This window comes from Egretta garzetta, unplaced genomic scaffold (assembly GCF_000687185.1).
Source record: "Egretta garzetta isolate BGI_Z169 unplaced genomic scaffold, ASM68718v1 scaffold161, whole genome shotgun sequence".
NCBI classification, from domain to species: domain Eukaryota; kingdom Metazoa; phylum Chordata; class Aves; order Pelecaniformes; family Ardeidae; genus Egretta; species Egretta garzetta.
Window position 1 is genome coordinate 738,163 of NW_009258754.1, and position 24,908 is coordinate 763,070.

Consider the following 24,908-nt stretch of genomic DNA (forward strand, 5'->3'; position numbering starts at 1 on the left):
AAAAAAAAAAGCACCTCAAACACACCAAGTTTCTTTCCTGTTGTTGCATTTGATTTGAGTTTAATAGCCAATAGGTGTATGTTAAATGTGTTTAATATATATTTATATCTTAAATCAGAGTCTGTTTTTCATTTTAGATTAATTCCTATGATGGGTCTTATCTCCCTTGTTCTGATTTTCTAAAATGTTTTCATTTCTGTCATTGCAGAGCAGAGAAGATTAGCAAAATACAGACTATACCTGGCTGTTTGGAGATTGCAGTTGATTGTGTTCCTTTGGAACATCCAAGTATGATTCCACTTTATAATTAATTATTATAATTAAATAGGACATTGTCATAGGCTTTCCAGCCATAATTGCTGCCTTGAAACAATTCTGGTAGAAGTGTCCATCATTGTATAGAAAAATGTGTGCAGGGGGAGTGTTCTTGGTTTGGTTACATTTAATTACACCATTCTTTGTTTCGTCCTGTACCTGGCCAGATATACCCCAAGCAATACAGAACACAAGATGCTCAATCCACTTGTGATGGAAGTCCAAGGACCGCTTCTTGGTCTCTAAAGGTTTAGGCCAAAGAGCTGAGTGAACTTCTATAGCTTGAGGTTAATAGCCTTGCACTGCTGGTGGGCGGTGATGCTGATATCTTCTGTGAATTAGCGCATATGGGACATGCAGCACACTTCAAGAATGCAGACTGGATGGAGGACTTCATTCAGAGGCCACTCTGGCAGCAGTGTAGCAATTGCTAAGATAGATGCTTCTAACTAGATCCTCTTTATCTTTTTCTAAATTTTCTGTTTCAAGGGCCACATTTCTGTGACCCACTGTTGCAAAAAGCTCAGGGCCAAATTAATTCCTCTGAAGTCTTATCATCACACATCTTCATACCATCTTCATGTGGTATTAGATAAAAAAGTAGTTTCATTAACATTTCAAAAGCAATTTTTTTGGTTTTTTTGAAATTAAAAGAAACTGATAGTTCAGACTAGGAAAAATGGTCCAAAGTAGCTTGGGCCTTGTACTGTTGCCTGACTCGGTGTGCACTGTGGCCAGTGAAAGTCTGGCTTTAGAGGGTATGTGCTAGTGAAGTGCCCAGTTCCTGTGGAAAGTCAATGAAAATTCCCTCACTCTAGGGAGTAACAGCTTAAACATTTCTTTGGTATGGGGAAAATTTATCTTAAATTATTTTACAGCCTTATTCAGCGTTAAAAACTGTGTCAGAAAACTTCCATGCAGATTCATTAAAATCTCCATGAAAACTCGTCTTGAGTTCAGCCAGCTCTGAAGGAAGGCTTGTAATAGCAATAACCGTAACCAATTCTGTTATAATACCTCCTTCCCACCCAAAATAAGTCATGCTAGGCTAGTGCTAAAATCCTTTGTTGCCAAGAACAGCCACTGAAAAGGAAGTTGTCCAAAGATCTTGTCAAGAATTTGCCAGTATGATTGTCTCTAGGACCCAACCACTACCCTGCTTTGCATTAGCATCAATTTGCATTAGACAACAGAAGTAGATCTTTGTTTTTATAAGACTTTATTTACAATAGCTACAACAAGAGCTGGAGCCAGTGGTATAGCGGGGCATGTTGTCTGACAGTGTTTAACCTGAGACGAATCTTCTGCCTGTTCTGCTGCATGGGGGGAAGCCAAACTCATGTAGCTCTAGCGAAGGGGAAGAGAGGAAAAGCTTCCTGAAGCTCCCACCCACGCTGCGTGGTCCCTGCTTGTTATCCTTCGCGCTGGAAGGTCGGGGCCCTGAAGCTGGCAGTAGGGCAGCAGTTACTGTGGCTGCTACATCCCCTGCTTTCCCCCCTAAAATACTCATTAGAACCCCAAGCTGTGAGGCTTCATTCTTGTGGAGGGCAGTCATGGAGAGTAGCTTGTAGCCGAGAGCCATGTGGCTGGCAGCAAGCTGGGCTGTTGCCTCCATATGCATGTCCATGCAATGGCAGTGGGGCAGAGAGAGACCAGACCTTCACAACTGACTGCAGGAGCCTTCATTTTCCAGCTGGCTGCTTCCTGTTATTACTGCCTCTTCTCACACTCTACAGGCTATCACTGCTCTCCTATCTGAGCTACCGGTATTTAAAAACTTAGTTTATTACTTACTCCCCTTTTTGTGTTCAGTTCAACACTATTTCTATTTCCCTGTGGATTTTCTACGGGCTGCTGGAAGTGCAGAGGGCACAGAAAGAGCCCTGCCGAGAGGCCTTAGCACTGCATTCTAATCCTTGGGTTGGTCCCCAGATTCCTCTAATGAAAAACAAGGTTAATAATGTTCAGAAATGAACACAATCAGAATGCTTGGAAATTAAGTTTTGAGGGGCAGATGGCAAAATTATAAGACATAGCACATTCTCTATTTTAAGATGGGTTGCCTGAGATTTGCCCAAACAGAAAGCTGCCCGTCTTAGCTTTGTAGGCCAAGAGCAGTGAGCCAAATCTCCCAAGTGCTGGCAATGTTAGTAGCAGAAGAGCAAACCTTCAAAAGTTTGTATATGACCCTCAGTATCTTCACTGACCAACAGAGAAATTTGTGTGATCATCCAGAGGGAATTATTGCTGGCGCTGGGGACAATAAACCTTCTCAAGGCTTCTTCTCTACAGCAGGCAGTGGTCACTTCTGGCTCACAAATGCAAGTGATTTAATTTAGCTGTTCCCTTTTAATGCTGCTGATTTTGATTGGGAAAGACAGAAGTTTTCATATATGGTTCTTTCCAGCTTAATTCAGGAGCTGTGTCTGTTGGCTGGGTGTACAAGTCAATCGGCCACATTCACATTTTGGTGGGCAGCTGGCTGGGAAGAAAGTTTTCAGTGTCGATTTGAAAGAAAGCAAAGAGAAACCACCTTGCTGTAGCTGCTGTAGAGCTGCTTCTCCCCCACGTGCTTGGGCTGCAGAGGACTTCCACTATCCTGAAACTGGCAATTTCTTCTTGTGCTAGTTTAGAAAGAAGTAAAATCGGGCATAGTGCATACAATGGATCACTATCTTCTTTCAGCTTCCTCGCCACCAATTGGTAGGCTTTTCGTGTGGGTTGTTCTAGGGTTTGAGGAATTAACTTGTAGGCAGGACCATCAAATTGCTTGTCCCAGAAATAGCTTGGGACATCCGAAAATTGGTGACCCTTCTCACTGCTTTCGTGCAAATAGCCCTTGAGTTCTCCATGCTGAAGTTAAATGTCTCACTGATTTAATGGCACAGGCAGACAGAGTATACTCTATCCATTTTTTAATCTCTCCCTGTCTGGGTGACAGATTGCTTATATATCTTCTGTTTCTTGATCCGATTTCAGTTATCCCAATTGCATCATATATTTAATGTACTTCTGCACTACTTGTTTCTTCATTTTGTTTATTAGTTATTAGATAATACAAAAACTTAAATGAGATACTGAACTGTAAAATTAATTAGAAACAGCATCACCTCAGTATATTCTGTTGAAACCATCCCTATACCAATGGTGCTGTTATGCCATCAAATGCCATCAAAGACTGTGTGTGTCAGAAGAGGTTTTCAGTGCTGTAGTGTTTCATTTAAGAGGTAAACCATTTAAGGTTGATACATTATAACCGTTCTGTGGTAACATGGATTTGACCGGTTGCATCTCAGCATTACTTATTCATTGCAAGTTAAGGCAGGATTTTACTTGTTCCATCTCAATATTAATTACTCTTAGTAGTAAGACTGTAAAAACAAACATAATGTGTGATGGTTTTCTTTTCTGTTCTTTTGAAGACTGTGTAACTTCATCTTTTATTCCAATCAAGCCATTTAATGACATAAAGGAGCATCAACCTACAGTGGAAGTTGAGGAGTTTGTACAGGAATCAACAAAATATTCTCGACCTTACAGAGTATACAAGAACCAAATATACGTATATCCAAAACACCTCAAGTATGATAGCCAAAAATACTTCAACAAGGTACAGTATGTGACCAATTCAGGCCAACGTTGGGTAGTAGTGTACTGGATGAGATTTCACTGAAATGAAGGAGTACTCATCATAAAGGAGGGGAAAATGGTGATGTGAGTCACTGATGTGGCTTTTGATCTTTTCCAATTTTTGCAGTCATAAAACGTTGGTACAATTTTAATGAAATGAATCTATGGATTAGTTTTAAGTTGTATCAGTGATTCAAAGAGAGATAATGTGGTAATAGCTTTCTCACAATTTTCAAAAGGGCTGTATTTTAATGAAATGATGTGTGCAGTAAAATTAATGTGGTTCATATTTGTACTTCTTAAACTTGAGTACTACTTGTGTTTTCATGGTGATTGAAAATTAATTAAGGACAAGACATGGGTAAGTGCTGGTCGCTTTATAATCTGCTTCTACACAGTCAGTTTGAGGTCTGGCTTGCATTTTGCCAATTGTTCCTGGACATTTTATTTCTAGTGATATCACTGTGACTTAAAGGCATTTTAAATGTTGATACACTGATTTTGAAAAGAGCTTGTTTCAGCCCTTATAGTTTGCCTCTGTTTTTATGGGTATCCCATTTCTGATTTAATCTTTAATGCGGTCTTGTCTTTTCAGGCACGGAATATAACAGTGTGCATTGAATTTAAAAGCTCTGACGAAGAAGGAGCAAAGCCACTGAAGGTGAGCCACAGCAAGAGTATATTCAGAGAACAGTGTTTCTGAGGACATTACTCACAAAACCCAGGCCTCAGGGCTGTACTAACCCAGAACAATTAAAGAGTGAATGTTGTCATGCATCCTTCTACATTTGCACTGTGGTTCTGTTTGATCCCAGCTGGTCATGATGACTCCAGCTCAGTGCCTTTTTGCAGTGCCAGCTTTCTGACTGCTGGAGGGGAAAGATAACAATATAAGAAAACTTACCCCAGTGCAACTTGCTTATTCTAAAACTTACCATTTACCGTATATTTCTCACTGAGTTATGGACACTTGATTGAAAAGAGTGAGGCACAAAATTAGAAGACCCTTAGACTTAATTCTTGACTTTGCTACTGGCCAAGGGTTATTGGATAGTATTGTTCTACTGTAGTTTCCCCACCACTAAATAAAGTTGTCATCACTCAATAATCAATAGCCTCCAGCCTGGATTCTGCCAGCAATGAGACTGTTAACTGGTGTAGCTTTTGTAACATTGAAAAGTCAGTAAAGGCATTGTAGTGCATATTGAACTGCATAAAAGTGAAATAGCTTATGTAAAGCTTTTTGCAGACAACTCTGAAATTGGTAATAGCAAGGAAGAAGTCTAAGGAGTCTGCATTCCTTAGTAGAGTGCAGGGTAATTTTCACAGAGTCAATGGACTTTTACTGGAAGTGTGTATAAAAAATTGCAGGTTTGAGCACTTAAAATATTTCATTTAATGTTTGATCAAATTAATTATCAATCTTTCATGATATTGTTTTCAATGTACATTCATATTAGATACACCAAGGCTAGTATCATCAGCAGAATTTCACAAAGTAATTAAAGCATGTTACTTTTATCAGTGTATTTATGGGAAGCCAGGTGGACCATTATTTACAACGGCAGCCTACACCGCTGTGCTACATCATTCCCAGAATCCTGATTTCTATGATGAGGTCAGTCTGCTTTTTCTTTCATTAAATGTCTGCCAATCCCAGGTGTTTGCCAGTGAGACAGAAAAATGCATGTAAAGAATACTTCTCTTACAATTGCTTGTGTATCTGGATGGGCCTGTGTTATGTAGATTCACATACAGTCTCATGTTTTGGTTGGTTTTTTTTTTTTTCTGAAATCAACACAGTGAATCCTTCCTTTTGTAAGATGTTCTGAGTACAGTTAAGATGCTGTAGAATTAATTAGGAACAGTCTAGCTCTCTAAAATGCATGTCTGATTTACATTAAGGGTCCAGCTGCATCTCTAAATTTAATGGAAACAGTAAATATTATGATGAAAGGTGGAGCCAAATGTCAGAACAAATCCCCTTCTGAGATATAAGATCTGCATTGGAGCATTTTTATTGATCCAGTGGTCTCAACAGACTGTACAGTGACGTGTTGTGGCTGCAGCAAGTCATTTAGCTGGTGCTTTTGAGGATGCAGCTATAGAATAGAGTTCATATGCTGGCCTTTGCCAAATGTTAGTCGCACATGCATCTTTACATTTCACCAACACACCAAGTATTGATTCCCCAGGCTTTCTGCAGGTGAACTTCATTTTACCCTTTCAGTGACTAGTGTGTTTGATGGCCTGTGAATGTCACATGTCTGTTTGGATTTTCCACTACTGCTTTATGTGTAGTGATAGGGCTGGCAAACAGCGTTAGTATATAGCCAGCGTTTTCCAAACTGTTGCCTTGATCTTGGAAAAACTTCCTTTTTCAGTTAAAATTTATTTCAATAAAATGGCAGGCAGGGACAGATAATGTACAACTACATGTGAAGTATCGATTTTAAGATTCAAAGTTTAGGAACTGAGGTGGAACTTAAAGCATTCCATCTTCAGACATCCTGAACCCTCCACTACTCCTTTGCGAGCAGTGTTTTGGGTTTTTACACATCTGAAAATGTCCTTCATGGGATGCTAGTGAGCCATCTGGTTTGGGCAGATTACTTTCCACTTGAACAAAGAGCTGAATTCAGATCTTAATAGCTGATTTGGCTGGAAGAGGTGTGCACCTGTCCTAAATGTTCCTAGTACAGCAAGTGCAGTCTTTAAAAGAATGTGGTATGTTACCAAGAAAGTTGATTTAATCTCCATTTCTGAACGCCCATTTTGTATCTACGTGTATGGTATTAAATTCTTACCCATAAGCTGATTCAACACTGGAAGCATTTTTCAACAATTTCTAAACCTTACTTTAGGCATAGAATTAGCTTGGCTAAACTTTATGATAGCTCACAAGGGCAAGGGAGCCCTTTTTTATTAGTTCCTATGGTAACAAGTTTTGATTACTTTGTATTTTTATTGCAATAGGTTAATAATACCTCAAACCCAATCTGTAGGGATTCATGGATGATATGGTATGGGATTTAAGACTGAGCAGAAACTATAAATAAAAGTTTATTTTCATGTCAGCCTTTATTACTTGGTCTTTGCCATGAAATGATGATGAAGTAGTAACAGAGATGTCTTCTAGTTTTTGGTTTGGTCATCCTGAAAATATGGGAATGGTGATGGCTATCGATGGCTGCTCGAGTGCAGGTGATCACTTCTAAGCAGGGTCCATCACTCTTTAGTTCTGTCCTCTTTCATCTTACACACTTTCATCATAAATGCAAATATTCATCCACAAGAAAGAGAGGAAAAAAGCTGTTTTAAGTAAAAGTGATGGAGGATCATCCTAAACAATTTCCTTAAGAGAGCATCTATTACCCATGCAGACAAGCATTAGCCAGTAAAGGCATGCTGTACTCAGACCTCTGTGTAGAGAGATATGTCACTCGTTTAGACCATCTCTGATGCCTGGTTTAATCGATTTTTAAACTAAAGTGAGGTGTAACATTTTACATTTCAGGTGAAAATTGAACTTCCCACTCAACTCCATAAGAAACACCACATTCTGTTTTCATTTTATCATGTCACCTGTGACATAAATGCAAAAGCTAATGCCAAAAAGAAAGAGGCTCTGGAAACACCAGGTACCTGTAGTAGAATTACTTTCAATTATAAATATAAATTATGTACATTCAAATAAGGATTGCAGAATTTCTGGCTAGATATTGTTGTCTTCCTTTGAACTTGAGAAGCTTGTTTTTCCAGAGTCATATCAATTTGTTCTTGTGCGCAGTGGGATATGCATGGCTTCCTTTGTTGAAAGATGCCCAGTTAGCTTCCCAAGAACACAATGTGCCAGTAGCAAGCAGTCTGCCTCCCAATTACTTGAGCCTTCAAGAACCAACTAGCGGAAAGGTATGAATTCATATTTTCATATTATTCAAATGGTGCAGAGCAGTTATTTGCAGATGTTTCACATTGGATCAGATTTGCGTTTCCACTTAACTGGAAGTGTAAATGATAAATAGGGTATCTGTTTTAGAATATTCGTGTGCATATCATTGAGTATATAAACTAATGTTTGTACCACTGGACTGAGAGTCATATGTTGCTGATTCACAGGTGTATATGGAAAAAGTGTATTTTATAACTGTGTATTCTACAATACTATACCTAACTTCTCCAAAACGTGAGTGAGAGTCGTCAAAAAGAACTCTTTTCACAAACTCAGGCCATATGACAGTCATTCTCCAGCTGACGTGATCCATGATCATGATTCATTCTCCAGTTTTGTGGTGTGATATCATATTTTCCCACTGATCATATCCAGTTTGGATTATTTCTGCCTCCTTGTATTTGTTTTACTATTGTCATGAGGACAGGGTGGGGCAGTGAGATGGTCCCTTGAATGATAACATTCATGGGCTTCTGCTGAAAAGTGGGTTTGTATTGCAGTAATTCTGAGACTGTGAAAGCACTGTAGCCAGCACAGTTCACGCACAAATGTGCAAAGCTATGCAGTGGAAGTTTGATGAAGACTTGAATATGTAGGAAACAAGTGGGAAAATGTTTTTTTGTTTTTGTTTTAATAGCAGATTGGCTGTGATGTCAAATGGGTAGATAGTGGGAAACCACTTTTCAAAGTCTCTACTTTTGTTGTATCGACAATAAATACTCAGGTAAGCCGAATTTCCTCTTAGCTCTGTTACCTGCTTACAAACAAAAAGTGTCAAGGGATGTCTGAAAGATGTTTTAAAATTTTGTTTGAATTTGTTTCTCTAACATTTAAAGGTTATTTGAATGTAGAGGAGCAAGATGACAGTGATGGAATACACACTTGAAGGAAAAATATAAATTATTTAAGATTATGCCAACAGAAGAATCATGGAATATCAGTTTAAAAAGCAAGAAAATAAATTGTGAGCACCTGGAAGAAAAAAAAACAAAACTGTCCATTGAAATCCCTTAGATTGTGAGGAAAAAATTAATTGCTCACAACACTGAAAAAAGAGTGGTTAAAGCACCTAGAAATAAACTGTATATAACAGGCTGTGCTGGCCAAGGGGTTGGGCTAAATAAGTTCATCTGTCTTTCTGTGTCTTATATCTAAGGCAGTAGGGACCAAGTGTGTTCTTCGGTATCACAGGTGATTGCTGTAGCAAATATATGGAACTGAATTCTAATCCTTTATATCACATACATTAATGTGAATGTCTATCATTTTAGGATCCATACCTGAATAATTTTTTCCATCAGTGCCAAGAAAGGGAAAAGGATCTATCCCAGCCTCCTACCTCAAACTTTATCAATTCTTGTAAGGTAAAGTAACCTGCAGCACAAACTGTACTATAAAATTTTATTTAGGGCTTTCTCTCAACTGATCCATCACTGCACAATTCTAAACATGCCATAGACTTACCAGGAGACAATGGGTCCATGACAACTCCAGTTAGATTTACTTGATATGACAGATGCATTACTGGTCAAGGAGCTGTCTCCCATCCCTTCTCATTTAGAGCGTGGTGGCATCTGCCCCATCAACTTCGGTAATCCAGCCTATGCCAAAACTCAAATTCTGTTAAACAATGGTGTAATGTTGCGCTAGGAATGTCCAGGAAAAGGAGCTGTAGCTTGTAGAGCTGCAGTATCCCTGCTAGTCCTCTCTTACCTTATTGTATGCTTACCTCCTACTTGGCTCTTCATACTTTCACTCTAAAAACCTGGATGCTAGCCAAAGGGCTGTTTAGGGTGTTCTACCTGTATAAATCAAGGGTGCTTGTTGCCTGTTGAGTTCTGAAATCAGAAAGAATGTACCCTTTCTACAGAGATGAAACAAATAAAACAAGAACTGCGTTAAATGTGACTATTCAGTAGAGGTCAAAAGCTGTGAGAAAGGAGTATAACAAGCAAATTAGAAGACCATCAGGTAAATGTAGGGCCGTGATTCTTTGCCTGTTCATGTATGGTGAAATTCAGAGTTCTCGCTTTGCAATCTGCTTAATGAACTTTAACAGGAAGATAAGCAAGAAGACTGAAGGGTAGCTGTGACACTGTTCCACAGTACTAGCTCTAAAACATGCTACATATTACTTTCATTTATTATTTTTCCTTTTAGCAGTCTGTAAAATCAAATAGGTGTTTGGGGATTAAAATGTTGCTGTCATGTAAGTGCTTGCCCCGTTTCTTTGTTGTTAATGTTTTCCTGTTTGAGTGTACCTTAATCGGATTTTGTAAAGTTGCTTGGGAAAAGATCTTTGCTTTAATAAGAAAACAATAAGTTCCAATAAATCATGGCAGTTCTCAGCAAGTCCCTAAAAGTGGCTACTACTTCTGTTGACAGATGCAGGGAGACCTGAAAGGGATTGCTTTATTTTTAAGTATTGCCTTGATTTAAAGAAATTATTAAGGGATGTTTTAAAAAATCAAAGCATCAGAGTTATTTAGAGGTTATATCTCTACAGAATGATGTCCTTAACTGTTAATTTTGGGCAAGCTATTGAGCGTATTGGACAAAGTTTAAGAATCCATGAAAGCTTCACAACTTTCTAGACAGTAAGTCAGTTACCTAAACTACCAGGACTGTAATGTTCTTTATTTGCTGTTTGTAGTTTACCTTTTAAAAAGATTTCAGTAATTTTATTAGAAAATAGAGACAATGTTGTATGAGACAAGGGATCAGCTATGCTATATAACCAGGCAATAAGTAATATCCCCCAGAGTATTTTGCTTTTATTTATAAGTCACTCGTACCCTTGAAGAAATTCTGGAATGATTTGGAAATTACTGAAACGAAAAACTAGAAGGAATTCAAAGGAGGGATTTTTTTTTTTTTTAATTAAAACCTCAATATCCTCCTTGATCGGAGAAGATAATATAATGCCAGTCCAGTCAGGTTAGACCGATAATACTGCTTTTTACCAATGTGCTTTTAACGTAAGTATTTTAGCCACAAGTTCAGTTTATCAGATCTCTGCATTAAAAAATTGAGTTTTCCTAAAAATATTAGGAAATGCATGTCTTGAAAATAGTAATTAAGTTCTTTTATTGCTCTTGCCTATGTATCCCTAGTGAAATATGAAAATTGGATTTGGTTTCTCTCTCTTTTTTTTTTTTTCTTTCTTTCTTTTTTTTTCTTTTTTCCTTTAAGTCAGGGTAGAGCAAAATATTGGAATTCTGAAATTTGAACAATACCTACAGTTGTGTTGATGGTCATATTTAAAACAAACTCCAAGGGGAACCAGTTCTTTACTTAGTTGTCCTGTTTTCCTACTTCTATTACACCAGTGGCTGCACTGCATTTTACCTGCTGAAGCACGAAAGCAAGTAATCAGCTTTCATTGCTCATATCAGAAATCTCTCATTTTCTTTCTTGCATCTGTTACAGAATTTGCTGAAGATTGAGAAAATCCATGTAATTATGAATTTTCTTCCTGTAGTCCTGAATCAACTATTCTGGGTTTTGGTGCAAAACAGTGATGATGAAGTTACAACAGCTGTGACCAGGTATCTGAATACTTTCTGTATGAGGAAAAGAATTCACTCTAGAGTGCAAATGTAGAAGTTAGTCCAATTATAGCTGCTCTTACAAAGGCTGACTATGACATTTAGACTTCAGTAGGGGAGAATGCCTGCTTCCCCCTTAACACAGGGCTCCGCAAATAATGCATGGAAGAGCATGGTATCGTGTGGCTGACTGATACCAACAGGGAAATCATTGACTCTGGTGGATGTGTCTCTGTACCCTGAGGCAATCGTAGGTAAAGTTCTCATTCTTAAGGCACTAAGTGCTTCCTAACAAAGCTGAATATCAATTATGGTTTATGTTTGGGTCTGAGGATGTGGAATACAGCATAGGAAGAACTTAGCATCTTGCAGCATCCAACGCAGAATCAAACAACCAGGTCACACTGTTCTGGGGCATTTTTTAATTAGAGTATATCAGCAATAACTGAAGAGCAATGGAAGCATTTTCCAGTGAGCAGGCAAACAGCTGGAATGATTTGCTGAGTCTCTCACCCCTCACATAATGAAATTGTCTTTATTGATGCTGTTAATCAGGGCAGCAGGAAAAAAAAATGCTGGAGAGATTATTATTGGTCTCTGCAGGAGGGCAGAAAGTTGCATTGCATTTTCTTTTGGCCATAATGGTATTTTTGTTGTATTTCTGCCAGTACCTAAACATGGGGACTACAATACAACTAGCAGGAAAAAATGACAACTGTCCTCAGCAACCCTCTTAGGCTAATCTGCTGTCAGCATATTTTCTTTCTTTCCACAGATTGTTTTTCAGAATTAGTTCCTGAAGAAAGGTTAATTAGGAAAATTTAGAGCAAGGAAGCAGAATTCCTCATCTTGGCCTTGGAAAGCTAGAGTTTCAATATTCTCTATCGAAGGATCATGGCACCTTGCAGGGCAAAGTCCAGTTTTACCACACCTAGGCACTGGGATTAGAAGAAACTTTCCTTGTAAACATGTGTGATTTCTTCACTGCGTAGTGTTTTCAAAGGGGGAGAGGCAGTCGAACCTTTGTTCTGGACCCCTTTATGGCCACAAATCGACTGACGTTTGGGGTAGGCAGGGAGAATGAAGAATTGTGTCCCAGGCTAGAATTTCAGTATCTGTGAACTGACTGGAAAAGAAATGCTATAGAAGAAGCAACTGTTTAAAAAATAGTTTTAATGATTAAATGGAAAAATGGAAGGATGTCAATTTTTTTTCATGCTTCAGATTTTGACTGGACACCCACTTGGCTAAAAAAAAGAAGGATCCTGAGTGTTTTTCTTGTATGTGTGGTAGCTTTTGTGTTGGTAGTGTTGATGTCAACAGGAATACGCACGTCTGCTATGTGTGCCATTCATTGGTGTGTCCTACATATACACACATTGTATTTTGTTCTGAATAGCTTGAAGCAACTTGTGTTGAACATATTAAAAGCAACAACAACAGAATGAGAGCATAGATTGGCTTATGTGTTGGGGAGAAAACATTATTCCTTTTATGCTCTCTCATGGTGATGTACTTGTCTGGGGTCCCAGTCATGTCATCATCTCTGTGTCTCATTGTTGCCAGAACTCATTCCAGCTTCAAATCAGAATAAAGGCTGAAGGATCAGAATGGGCACAATTAATTTTGTCATAGCTTTCGTGTTTTGCTACAAGTTTTACTTCTACTAATATCTAGGAATGAGATATATGAAAAATACTGCATTAAAAGAATCACAAAGCTTTTGAATCCAGTAAGAATTGGCAGAAAACACTCAAATCACCAAGCTAGTCAAAATGACTACTTGTATGTGGACCACAGTCAGGCATATTAATAATCCATTTTAGTCATACTGTTACGCATACCCCTGAATTTGAGATAAGGTTCACTAATTTTCTACATTTGAGAATCATTAACTGTTTCCTCCCCATTCATTTACCATAAAAATAAGACTACAAAATTGCAGTCTTTGCTATATTATTTCTATATTATTTCTATATTTCTAAATAAGATCCCAGTAATCAAGAGGAAATCTCATGGTTAAGTTGAAGAACACTTCTTTCTCAGACTTGTGTTTTCTGAAATGGGATGATCTCAAAGAAAGATGGCCCAGGTACAAATGGAAAACTTTGCTGAAACACCCGGTCGCAAGTAGTGCCATCTCTGCTGTTAGTAGAAGTTCAGGTTGTGAGAGTGGGTGCTGGCATGACCCAGGCAATTTTCTTCCATGTTGCTGATCACTAAGCTGATCTACAGAAGTTCAGAGTGTCTATGGTTGCACCAAATGTCCAGGCTTTCTAGGTAACGGAGGGTGCTGTGCTTGGCCTTTTGTTCCTGAGTGCTTGGGCACTCAGGCTGGGGCTGAGTCCGAGGTTATGGGCAAACAGTGCAGGAGAGGGGCACGCTCAGGTTTGAGCCTGGGCTTGTGTTTGTCTTTGATTATCAGTGCCATCGTAGGCAAAGTATCAGAACTTTATAGAATTACCAAGATTTGAGGGAACCTGACAAGTAGCCTTCCCAGAGAGAGGATCTTGCATCTCTGTTTCACTTACGCACTCTAATTTTTCTTATTCCTAATCATCCAAGGTCTGTATAAGCTTTGGTTAGTTAATAGTTTTCTTTTGTTTTAATGCCAGTACAGTTACAATCATTAAAACTGGGTGCATTTTCTTAGATGAATGCATATGTAACAGCATAATCCATGCCAGTGGAGGGCCCAAGGAGTGACTGTTTTGTCCCAGTGGGACAGTCTCTGCACGCAGTATTCATCATTTGGATCACATCCCTCATGGACTGTTTTAAATGAGGTTACAGTAACAGAACAATGTGATGCATCAGATAGACCTTCTCTGTCTTATGACATGAAACAGCTCAATTTCAGTTTTTTTTTTAATTTTTTTTTTTTATCTTGCAGGGTTCTTACTAACATTGTTGCTAAGTGCCATGAAGAACAACTAGACAACTGCATCAATTCTTACGTGACGGTATGATTGTTTTTATGCTGTTAACTGGGGGGGGAGGGGCAGGCTTAGGGTTTGTGGGGTTTTTTCCTGTTTACTCTTAGTTGTACTTTTTTGTAGCTTTCTCTACATTTACATTATAGCTTTCTGCCACCAGTAGGCTGGGTGAGTCTGGTTAGGAAACTAATGTAAGATTTGGAAGAGGCCAAGTCAATTCTCTTCCTCTGCCGTAAGTTTCTTGTGTCGCCTTGAACAAATTACACTGCCTCTCTGTGCTTTAAGGCCACCCTGTAGAGCAGGGACACTCCTGTCCTTCTCCACCAAACTCGGCTGCATCCTGGCTCGCAACCTTACTCCGTGAGGAGGACAAAGGGCTGCTCATGTTTCCTCTGCATGGTGCAGCTTGCTTTCCGTAGGACACCAAGTTGAGTAAGCATGGGAGGAGGAAGCTGCAGTGCACTCTTAAAGGGTACTGGCACGTGGGAGGGACAGTTCTCCACAGTGGGCTGATGACTGGAGATTACATTTTAGAAGCAAGACCTAGTATAAAAATGCACTTCCACTGAGCTTCTAGGAGCATGGGCTTAGCTTCAGTCTTTGTGAAATGGTGTTAAACAGAATTTCCCACCTTGCAGGGCATTTGTGGATTATGAGTAATACATATGACACAAGTTTGGGGGTTGTGGGTTTTTGGTTTTTTTTTTTTTTTTTTTTTTGGGGGGGTGGCTATTTTAATTAACTCTAGGAATAAAGTGAAAGCAAATACATTCATGATGAACTCTGAAACTTCAGCATGTTCATGGGTAGAATAATGAAAATATGGTAGGAGCTAGGATACTAAATGGAAAACTGTTTTAATTTCAGTGTTGACAACTGTTGGTTGATATTTCCATGATATGGATTTACTTTCATGCTTCATGAAAGTATGTGTTTACAGGTGATGCATCTCAGCATCTTAGTAGTCAAATTTTAGTCTCAAGCACTCTGATTTAAGCACAGAAGAATTCTGCTGAGGTCCAGCAGAACTGTTCAGGCTCCAAAATAAATATCCTATGTAACATTTAAATGTAATTAATTAAGTGGGTATTAACACCTCTTCTGCTCAATAACTTTTCAAAATTGCAATAGACACCTACTGCAGCTAAATATCTCTGAAATAACAGGTGATTATTAGGCCACACCACAAGTCCATTTAGCCTGTGTTCCCATTTCCAGCAGCAGTCAGAAGCCAATAACTGTTATCTCTTTTATCCATCTGTAAGGAAATGAATACCTACTTTAGAAATACTTTGGGAATAAGTAAGTTGAGAAATGTGAGTCACTCAGATGCAATAATAATGCTAAATCACACTGACTTAAATAACTGGACCCAGAAGTGTCAAACTGCATAGGGAGAGGCTTATGGCATCTGCCCTGGAAACAAGGCTGAATATTAGTAAGATATTTTCAAGTGGTATTTCTTTCTTTTACCTATCTGGTTGAATAGAAAAGGTGTTTCATGCCAACCGATGCACTGGCAGAGCTCTTGCTTTAGGGAAGGAGTAATGGATCCCAGTACCAAATTATTAGCTGAAAATGTTGAATAAAACTCATACTAGATTTACGAGTTCTGAGCAACTTGGTAGATAAATTCCTCTCTTGAGAGCTTGATTTCTAAAAGGGGTATAGGTATCCCCTTCTGTCAGCTCCAGTGGGTGCTCTACGCCTTTCAGGATGAAGAGTTGTTGTCACCAGCTCTGACTTAGCTGTTACCACTGGAAGAAAGAAGCAAGTGAAAGGTGGCCCTGACCTAGGTGGGTGAAAAACCCTCCGTACTTCCTCTGCTTGCTTATTCTTTTTTTCCCCTGGTGAAACAGCTTGAAAGGCAGTTTAGAGGTGTCAGGATCCTATGCCCTATTGAAAAAATAGATTGTAGCACTGATTTTAAGCAGAAATTCCTCTTGGTTCACATTAAGCTGAAATCAACAGCAAGTTGTATTTAAAACTGGGGTTTTGTAGGGGGAGCAGTGTTGTGCTGTCACGGCTAGGGGAATTAAACTTTATGTGAATCTATTGTTCAGTCAAGATATCTTGGCAGCAAAGGTTGTCAGCTGTTAGTGGTGTATAAATAATTTATCTTCTCCTACTGAGGTTTTTTATATTTGTTTTAATGTACCTTTTGATAATTTTTATTTTTCCTTTCTTCCTCAGTATGTGTTCAAGACCAAATCATGTGAAGAAAGGACTGTTCATGAGGAGCTGGCCAAGAATATGACTGGCCTTCTGAAGTTAAATGACCAAGTAACAATGAAACAGGTTTTAAAGGTGAATGATAGCTTGAATTAGCAGATTTGTAGTTTTACTACTGGTTTTCTGCCTGAAGCTCACTTGTCACCTCTCTTTCTCCTCTCCTCTTTCAAACCTGTGCGAGCTTTGCACAAATCACATCCTGAAGTGATTCAACAGCCCAGACTTACCAGACTTGCTACGGTTTCTCAGCATAACATGTTTCTCAGAATGTAGTGGTTTGCATAATAAAATTCCTCCTTTCGCTTACAGCTCAGTCTGAGTCAGAAACCTAATTATTACACAATAATATGTGAGCAATTACGTTTAGGATACTTTTTAAAATTTTTATTTTGGAAGATGCAGAGGGAATATTCATCTGTAAGTAAGACATTTATATCTGATTTCAGCTGCTGCCTTTGATTGACAGTGACCAAAATGAGAATGAATGAGGTTTCCTGAGGGTTTTCATATCAAACCAGGTGTAAGAAATTCATAGATGTGCAAGCCCCATCACTGAGTCTGTCGGTTATGGTATAAGAGCTACTGAGTCCAGCTCAGGAGCAAAAATTATGGCAAAATTATATTCAACTGGTTAGAATGATCCAGTTTCTGTTTCCTGCACTGAGCCACTGGAATAGCAAAAATAGCCTAAAAAAGGCACAAAAGCCTGGGCCATGCAAAAGTACTTGTGATTGGGTTTGTTGTGAGGTTTTTGTTGCAATTTGTAAGCTTTTTGAGTGTATTTGTTTCACATATCTTTTGAGAAATGTGAGGATACTGATCTTAATCTATATCCTACCCATTCACTATTACAAATGGTATTTGAAGAATCATTCCGTTTATTTTTTAAACAAGTACCATATTGTTCTGGGCTGAATTACCAATCTGCTGGAACTAACAAAACAGTTTATTCTCGGCTTCTGTTTTCTGAGGTTCTCTGCATCATGCATTTCTGCCGGTTACCTGCATTTGCACGCTCCTTATTGCACAGAGCCACAGTGACAAAGTGCCTCAGATGGCTTCAGCTCTCTTAAGGACATGATCCAGTGTTACTCAAATACATGGCACTTGGGCTCTTTAATTTATTTGTCACGTAGAGTTTATCATTGTGCATTACTGAGAAATGCAGTCCATCTATAAGGAATGGTAATGCATTGTAAAGTATTTATCAGATAATAATTTTTCCTAATCTCTTTTTTCCTTCTTTTGAACAGCATTCCTGGTTCTTCTTTGCAGTTATCTTAAAATCAATGGCCCAGCACTTGGTTGATACAAAAAAAACAAAGGTAGGTATATACCTGATCTCAATTAAGTAAGTAGTCAGTCTCTTAGGGAAAATATAAAATGTGGAATCCTAGGAAATACACATACTTGGACTTTTCTTCTTGACTGGTCAAAAAAAAAGAAATGCTGTTACACTTTATAAAATACCGATTTTACCCACAAAAACATTGTGTTACCTGCTAGGCTCAAACATATTCTTGCTTGTACAGAACTGGTGGGCAAAAAAATACAGTTGCGTCAGCTTTGTAATGGGTCAGTTAAAATGGAATGAGAATTCTCTAATTTCTGCTGGTTACCCAACAGATGATTATGCCAGACAGCAAATAAATGATCTAGAAACTCTACTTTGCTTTGAGCAAACCTTACATAGCTGGAGATCAGTGCTTTGGCCTCTGCTCTGCCTGATTAGCAAAGATGCTCTTAGTATACTTGTGCTGGAATTTGAGGGTAAGATTTCCCGCTTTCCCATGGACCAGATTCTTCCTTTGGGGATTTATACTCAGAATAGATCCGTGGAACTCTAGGAATATTTTTATTGTGTTGAATGACCTGTGGTTTATTGTCTGTAATCTTGGCCTGAATGTATTTTCAGGTTTAATGTGCAACATCATACACTCTCAAGTGATGATCTATTTCCTGCTTAGGTTTCTCGAACTCAGAGGTTTCCAGAATCATTTCAAACTGCGCTGGATACACTTGTGATGGTCTTGGCAGACCATCTTGTTTGGAAGTACAAAGATGCTCTTGAAGAAACCAGAAGTGCTAACTACAGCACTGCCAAATTTCTCAAGGTGAGGTGTTCTATCATTACAGTATATGCACTTATTTCCCCATACTTGATGCAAACTTGAGACTATTCTAATCTACTCAAAGGGAATAAAAACAATTCCGAGTGAATGATGCCTCAATCTCCAGGTTTAGTGTTGACCTATAGTTCAGTTTTTCTATGCCCTTGGGTCTTTGAGAATGCAAAAGCTTTATCTAAGTCTGCTTTAAAGCAATTTTGATTCATTCATATCTATTCTCTGAAAGAGCCCAAGTTTTCAAATTTTGCAGATTCTTACATTACGTCCAAATGGGTAAAAAGTTTGGTAAGAAATGAAACAGTAGTTACAGCTGAGCAGGTATTTTTTTTTACATACTATAGCTCTGAATGACTGTTTCCTAATCACAACCAAAGTGGGTGGCTTTTACAAACCAGAATAAGCAAATTGCAAGTCTTATGTGAAATACTGCAACCTACATTTTTAACTCTGTAATGCCCTTTCATTTGCCAAATATAAGAAAACACACGCATGCTTTGGAAAAGTCACTAAAAGGAGTTGCAATTTATGGTTTTGCCCTAATATTTGTCAATTATGTTTATTTTCCCAGCATTGAATTAGCTGTGGAGCATGGAAAAATTGCCATTCAGTAAGTTGTGTGGCCGAATACTTAATCTAGATTTAAACTGGGCACACACCCCTTTCCATTAATGGTGTGATGTACAGAACTATATACTATATAGTACACACTGAAACGCAGGCTCAAATGTTTTGCGACAAATTGAAGCACAGCATTAGGAGAGAGAAGTATTCCAGCAAGAAAATGTTCCTGTGGGGTTATAAGGAAAACAATCACAAACTGAAGGTGCATTTTTCTCCTTTCATGCATAGGTGAAATAAATTATAAACTTGCTGTCCACTGTGGTGGCCTCTGTTGCTGATACCCTATAGAAGCCCTAGTTGCTGTTGGCATACTGACGTTAAGCTGTATCGATGCGTATGTTACATCGTTTGGAAAATGATGCTGGTTTGAGGCAGGAGCATAGATGGAAGGACTTAGTAGTTGTGTGGTGTTGCACCAGTGGAGGTGTTGCAGATTTGCATACTATTTTTGTGTGTTACTCGGCTAAACTGGGAAGACAGTGATGTTGCATCATATGATATGGCATATGGCTGTGCTTTGTTTTCTTTTTTAATCTAGTCTGCTAGACAGAATTACCTAGGTTAGAGATGATATGGCTTTCTCCAGGCTGGGATTACAGCTGCTTTCTTTGAATGCTGTGTGGCTCGGGGCTTTGCTAGTTTTGCAGAGTTCAGGAACACCAGAGAAGGAGGGAGTTTAAGATTGCATTCCCTATCTGGTAGGCTGACTCTGCAAGGAAAAAATGTCAGTAACTGTAGCCCCCCAAAATCTTTATTGTACCTTCTGGCTATTTAGCCCCATCAGTCAGCAAGAGCAGTGTTCTCATCATAAAGTAATGCAATAGCATATTTGCTCCCAGAGAGATAATGTAGCTCGTAGACAGCAAGTATTGTGGCTGGATTGATTCCTGAAGAGTCATTGCTCTGTCACTGAAGGAGATAGTCAGGTCGGCTCCATCATGTACCACCTCTGGTGATTGAGTGTTGTGGTACATGAATGACTTCCATTAGATAAGCTTTCTCCTAGTGCGCTGTACGCTGTGATAGTTATTTTAGAATGTAGACACAGTGGAAATGAAAAGTTTGATCAATTTATTATTACTGGAAATAAATTTTAAAATCAAGCTGGATTCACCAGTTCCCTGGTTTTCCTTGCACTGCTGTAAGACTAACTTCAGCTGCGCAAATGATTGATAGGTGATGCAAGGCAAACAGCCAGGTGTGTAAGGCCATGTACTGCTTTTTGGGCTATAAAATAATAATTTTTTTTCCCCCTTCCTTAGCGCTGTTTTACATTTATGGATCGTGGATTTGTGTTCAAGATGGTCAACAATTACATAAGTATGTTTGGAACAGGAGATAGCAAGGTACAGTTTTTAATTTGTTTGTTTGTTTTTTCTCAAGTGACTCACTAGCAGAGTATTTCTATATTGGAACAATTTATAATCTATTCCATGGCTTCACCATGTTTAGAACTCAAGTTAGTGAAAACATTTACTGTAAATATGTGTTAATACCTCTTGGTTTTGAGCCATCTATCCCCTTTTTCTGGGAGTAAATAGCCGTGTCCAGACAACTACTCACTGAGCCCTGTGAGAGCAGACTCTGCAAAGACTGCTCAGGCCAAAACATGCAAAAGGCTGACCAGTCAGAAATTCTTTGAATTCAAGCTTTGAATCTTTGGAGAATACACTTGTGGATTGGTCTATAAATATCAGCAGCAACTGGCAGTAATTTGCTTTGAGGAGGTTAAAGTAAGAGTTTATCAGCGAGTTACCATTGTGTAAATTCAAATGAGAATGTAACATCTTAGTTACTTTGAAGAAATTATGTGCTTTTACCTCATTGATGATGCAAGAAAGCCAATCTGCTTCAAATTAGTTTGTGCTTGCTATAAGGAAAATTCCTTGCAGCCTGAATTTCTTCTATAACAGTGCTATAGTTTGAACAATAAATTTCAAACTGCAAGAGGTCCCCAAATTATTCAGCTTGACTCCTTTACTCTTCATCCATCAGGGAGAATCACAGGCTTTTTCTTTTCCATGACTGGGTTTCTGAGCTATCATACCGGAGCATATAAGATGATAGATAACAGAATGTATTCAATATACACGCTTTGAATGACTTGTCTTTCTCAAAAAAGCTTGCAAAACTTTCGTCCGTTAACTTTTTATAATTCTTTAGTGGTGATCTGGGCATTTGTAAGTAATAAGCAAGATTACTCCAGGTCTGTTTTGTTTTTTCCTAAAACTGGCTTCATGCTGCACTTGGGTCTTTCACCTAATCTCTGGAACAGATGTAGAATGGAGTCTCTCTGTATTAATGTCATAGCCTGAAGTCTACAATTCTGTAAATAATATTATGCAATCTGAAAATGGTTTCCACATTTCAAACTTCCCCAAATACATTCAAACACAGAAACAGATGTTTAATTAAAAAAGTCAATTAATGGCCAGTGAGAAAGCCTGAGATTAGTCAGTGTGCAGGGCAGAACTTAGCACCTCCTTGGCAGTAAGTGTGTGCGCATTGCCAGCCACCCAGCATCCCTCCAAAGCCATCTGCCAGGATGCGTGGAAGTGGAATCACTGCAGAGCTGAGACAGAGTTACCACTGGAAGAGGCCTTCCAGGACTTGAAAACAATAGCCACAAAATAAAATCAGAGATTTCTGACCTCAAGGAGAGCAAGGCCTTGGCACTGTTTTCATTTTCGGTCAGACACCTAAGCAAGTGTCGGTCATTTAAACATGCTGCAGGATTTCTTTCTGTGTGTCTTTTGCTTCTTTAACTGGACTGTTCATGTATCAAAAAGATGATACTGCAATGTGACCTTTCTCTTCAGAAAATTTAACAGTGCAATTTGCTGCTTGAATAAACAGTTTGTGGTTATATCAGTCCATAACACTGCAGTTTGAATTTGTTGTGATTGTGAATGAAGCACCATAATTTCTATTCCATATTTTGACATTTAAACATTGTTTTGAGAAATATTTATTCAGAAGTTTAAATACATCATTAGAATTCAGTTCACTGCTGTGTTCCCTCAAAATGTCACAGTTCCTCTTGGGAAATGCATTTCAGGTGCTTCATTTCTTTATTTGTCATTAGACCCTGAATTGCGTGTCCAGCTGTATTCCCGATGAGGTACTACAGTGCGATAAAACATTTCAGGGAAAAATTCTGCACCATCCACTGCTTGGTAGACTCCAAAAAGAGCATGTTCCAGGTATCCTAGCCTGACGGTGGCAGCAGAAATGCTAGTTTCATTTTAGGCATAATAATTATGACGGTCCCAAATTTATGTGAACTGGAGAAGATAATCGCTATGATTATATGCTATAGTATATACCATCAAAAGACCAAGTGTAGCTTTAAATATACCTTAAATATTTAGCTTGGATCAAGCTTATATTTATCAGTGTATCTTCAATGCAAAATCATAGTTGAGGGATCCAAAAAGCTTGTTTGACTGTGACAAGTTCATTTGATAACAGACAAAAGCCCAATGTTTTTTATTTGTGCAGCTTGGCATAAGAAGCCATAAGGTTTCATTATGTGAGTATGAGTTCTGAGGTAGAGGTGAATAGTAGTGCAGCTCTCTCTTACCATTTTCCCTGTTTTAATGTGAACTGAGCCATTGCCTGTTGTGATTTTCAGACTTTACATCAGTTCAAATTTGACTTTCTCCAAGAAGTCTGTCACCATGAGCACTTTATCCCTCTGTGCCTGCCCATACGGTCTTCAAACATTCCTGGTAAGGCACCACCCCAAAAGGGTTTCTGTGCAATGGCGAATTACCGCGACGTTCAAAGAGCAGGTAACAATTAACTCTCTGCAGTATCATGCCTGCACATCAGGCACAGAAGCCTCAAATGGGTGTGGTACTTCAGCAGTGTGATAAAAATAACATCATTTCAGTATGCCTGTAAATAAAGGCAACCCCTAACTGCCCAGTTAGTCAGTGGGAGGTGACTTTCAGTGGAAGTTTTGAGGCAAATAAACTGGACTATCTGTGAGGACTAATTACTAAAGCTGCAGTAGCCGTGGGAGGTGGTGAGCTAGGTAGGGGGTTGAACAGGTACAGCAGGAAGGTGAAGAAGTGATAAGGGCACTGTGAAACTCTACTATTTGGGAACAGGCTTTCCTGCTGCTTTTAGGAGTATGACAGCCCCTCCTTTGCGGGGAAGATCTGAACTGGACATGCAGTAGGAGTTTGGAAACATCCATCTCTTAGATAACAGGCCGTTAGTACTTTATGCCTCCAGAGTATCTCTAGGAGTGGCCGGCAGGTCCCATGCAGTAGCCCTTTTCTCCCAGGAGCATTTAATTCCTTGGCCTCTAGCAAGCCTGAACTTTACATGGTCACCGCATACTGCAGTGTTTTACCTGGAGCAGCAAGGCAAGAGAGGCCCATTTCAGAAACTGTTAGTAATACCTCCTGAGCTGCTTCTCAGGGAGAGGATACTGTGTGTAGCCTGTGTTTTGCAGAGAAGCACAAACAGGTTTTGCCTATGCTTTCCCACAGGAGTGAATCCACCCTGCCCATGCCCCAAAGCCAGCAGCCACCGTGCATCTCGTGCATTGAAATCTGTTATTTTGAACCAAACTTTGTGGCCAATGCCCAGTACTGGGTGCTTTTCCTCTTGGTTTCAAAGGCCTGGGCACAATTCCCAGTTCTGACAGTTTTCCATGGGCCCTGGGGAGTTCACTTGGGATGTGGCCCTTTAAGTTGCTGGGAGTGGAAGGTGTCTTCCAGTGGAAGGCAGAATCCTCTCTCTATGCAGCATCTCTCAAACTGTGGGCCCTTGTCTCCTTTTTGCTTCAGTTTTCAACATCAAAAAGTGAGTTCAGTTCTGACCCTCATAGCTTTCTTCAACAATAGAAGCTGTTTCATTCAAATTTGCGTCAAATTAAAAAAATAAAAAGACAGAAAGCAAATATTTTTTTACACTTAAATAAAAAAAATGCATTATTTTTGCCTGTTTTTGTTTTATATTTATGAAAAATGAAGACCCTGTGACACCTTCAGAATCGACACAGGAATATCGAACATCAGGTATGAATGAAGTGACCGCATAAGAATTAAGCAGAATTGTGGATCAAGAGCTTTAAGGTTTACTTTGACCACTGCCACTGAACTGTGGCAAATTTAGGCAAAAATTGTTTACCATTTTCAAAAGGGGAATTAGTATGGATCCCTGTGGTTTAGAATTCTAGCTAGAATATGGGAACAGCAGTTCAGACTCTGTGCCTCTGTCCTGGTTTCGGCTGGGATAGAGCTAATTTTCTTCATAGTAGCTAGCATAGTGCTGTGTTTTGGATTTAGTACCAGAAGAATGTTGATAACACACTGATGTTTTCAGCTGTTGCCAAGTAGTGCTCAGACTACTCAAGGACTTTTTGAGCTTCTCCTGCTTGCCCAGGTGCATAACAAGCTGGGAGTACAGCACAGCTAGCACAGCTAACCCAAACTGACCAAAGAGCTATTCCATACCATATAACGTCATGCTTGGGGGGGGGCGGTTAGTTCGGTCGGTCGGTCGCGGGGAGACTGCTCGGGGCTCGGGG

At 39.1% G+C, this 24,908-nt stretch overlaps 1 protein-coding gene across 4 annotated transcripts in view; it reads left to right on the forward strand.

Annotated features, from left to right (window-relative positions):
* The window catches only part of DOCK10 (dedicator of cytokinesis 10), a 78,430-nt gene that overhangs the window by 22,060 nt on the left and 31,462 nt on the right, over positions 1 to 24,908 (forward strand). For 3 of the 4 annotated variants that reach the window (XM_035888857.1, XM_035888858.1, XM_035888859.1), the window contains 16 exons: positions 209 to 288; positions 3,738 to 3,925; positions 4,541 to 4,606; positions 5,471 to 5,563; positions 7,463 to 7,586; positions 7,736 to 7,857; positions 8,535 to 8,621; positions 9,169 to 9,261; positions 11,327 to 11,445; positions 14,339 to 14,408; positions 16,575 to 16,688; positions 17,867 to 17,938; positions 18,581 to 18,727; positions 20,626 to 20,709; positions 22,998 to 23,094; positions 24,352 to 24,396. In XM_035888857.1, the coding sequence (XP_035744750.1) occupies positions 209 to 288; positions 3,738 to 3,925; positions 4,541 to 4,606; positions 5,471 to 5,563; positions 7,463 to 7,586; positions 7,736 to 7,857; positions 8,535 to 8,621; positions 9,169 to 9,261; positions 11,327 to 11,445; positions 14,339 to 14,408; positions 16,575 to 16,688; positions 17,867 to 17,938; positions 18,581 to 18,727; positions 20,626 to 20,709; positions 22,998 to 23,094; positions 24,352 to 24,396 (1,601 nt within the window). The remainder of the gene's footprint in view (positions 1 to 208; positions 289 to 3,737; positions 3,926 to 4,540; positions 4,607 to 5,470; positions 5,564 to 7,462; positions 7,587 to 7,735; positions 7,858 to 8,534; positions 8,622 to 9,168; positions 9,262 to 11,326; positions 11,446 to 14,338; positions 14,409 to 16,574; positions 16,689 to 17,866; positions 17,939 to 18,580; positions 18,728 to 20,625; positions 20,710 to 22,997; positions 23,095 to 24,351; positions 24,397 to 24,908) is intronic. The other variant, XM_035888855.1, reaches the window with a different exon arrangement.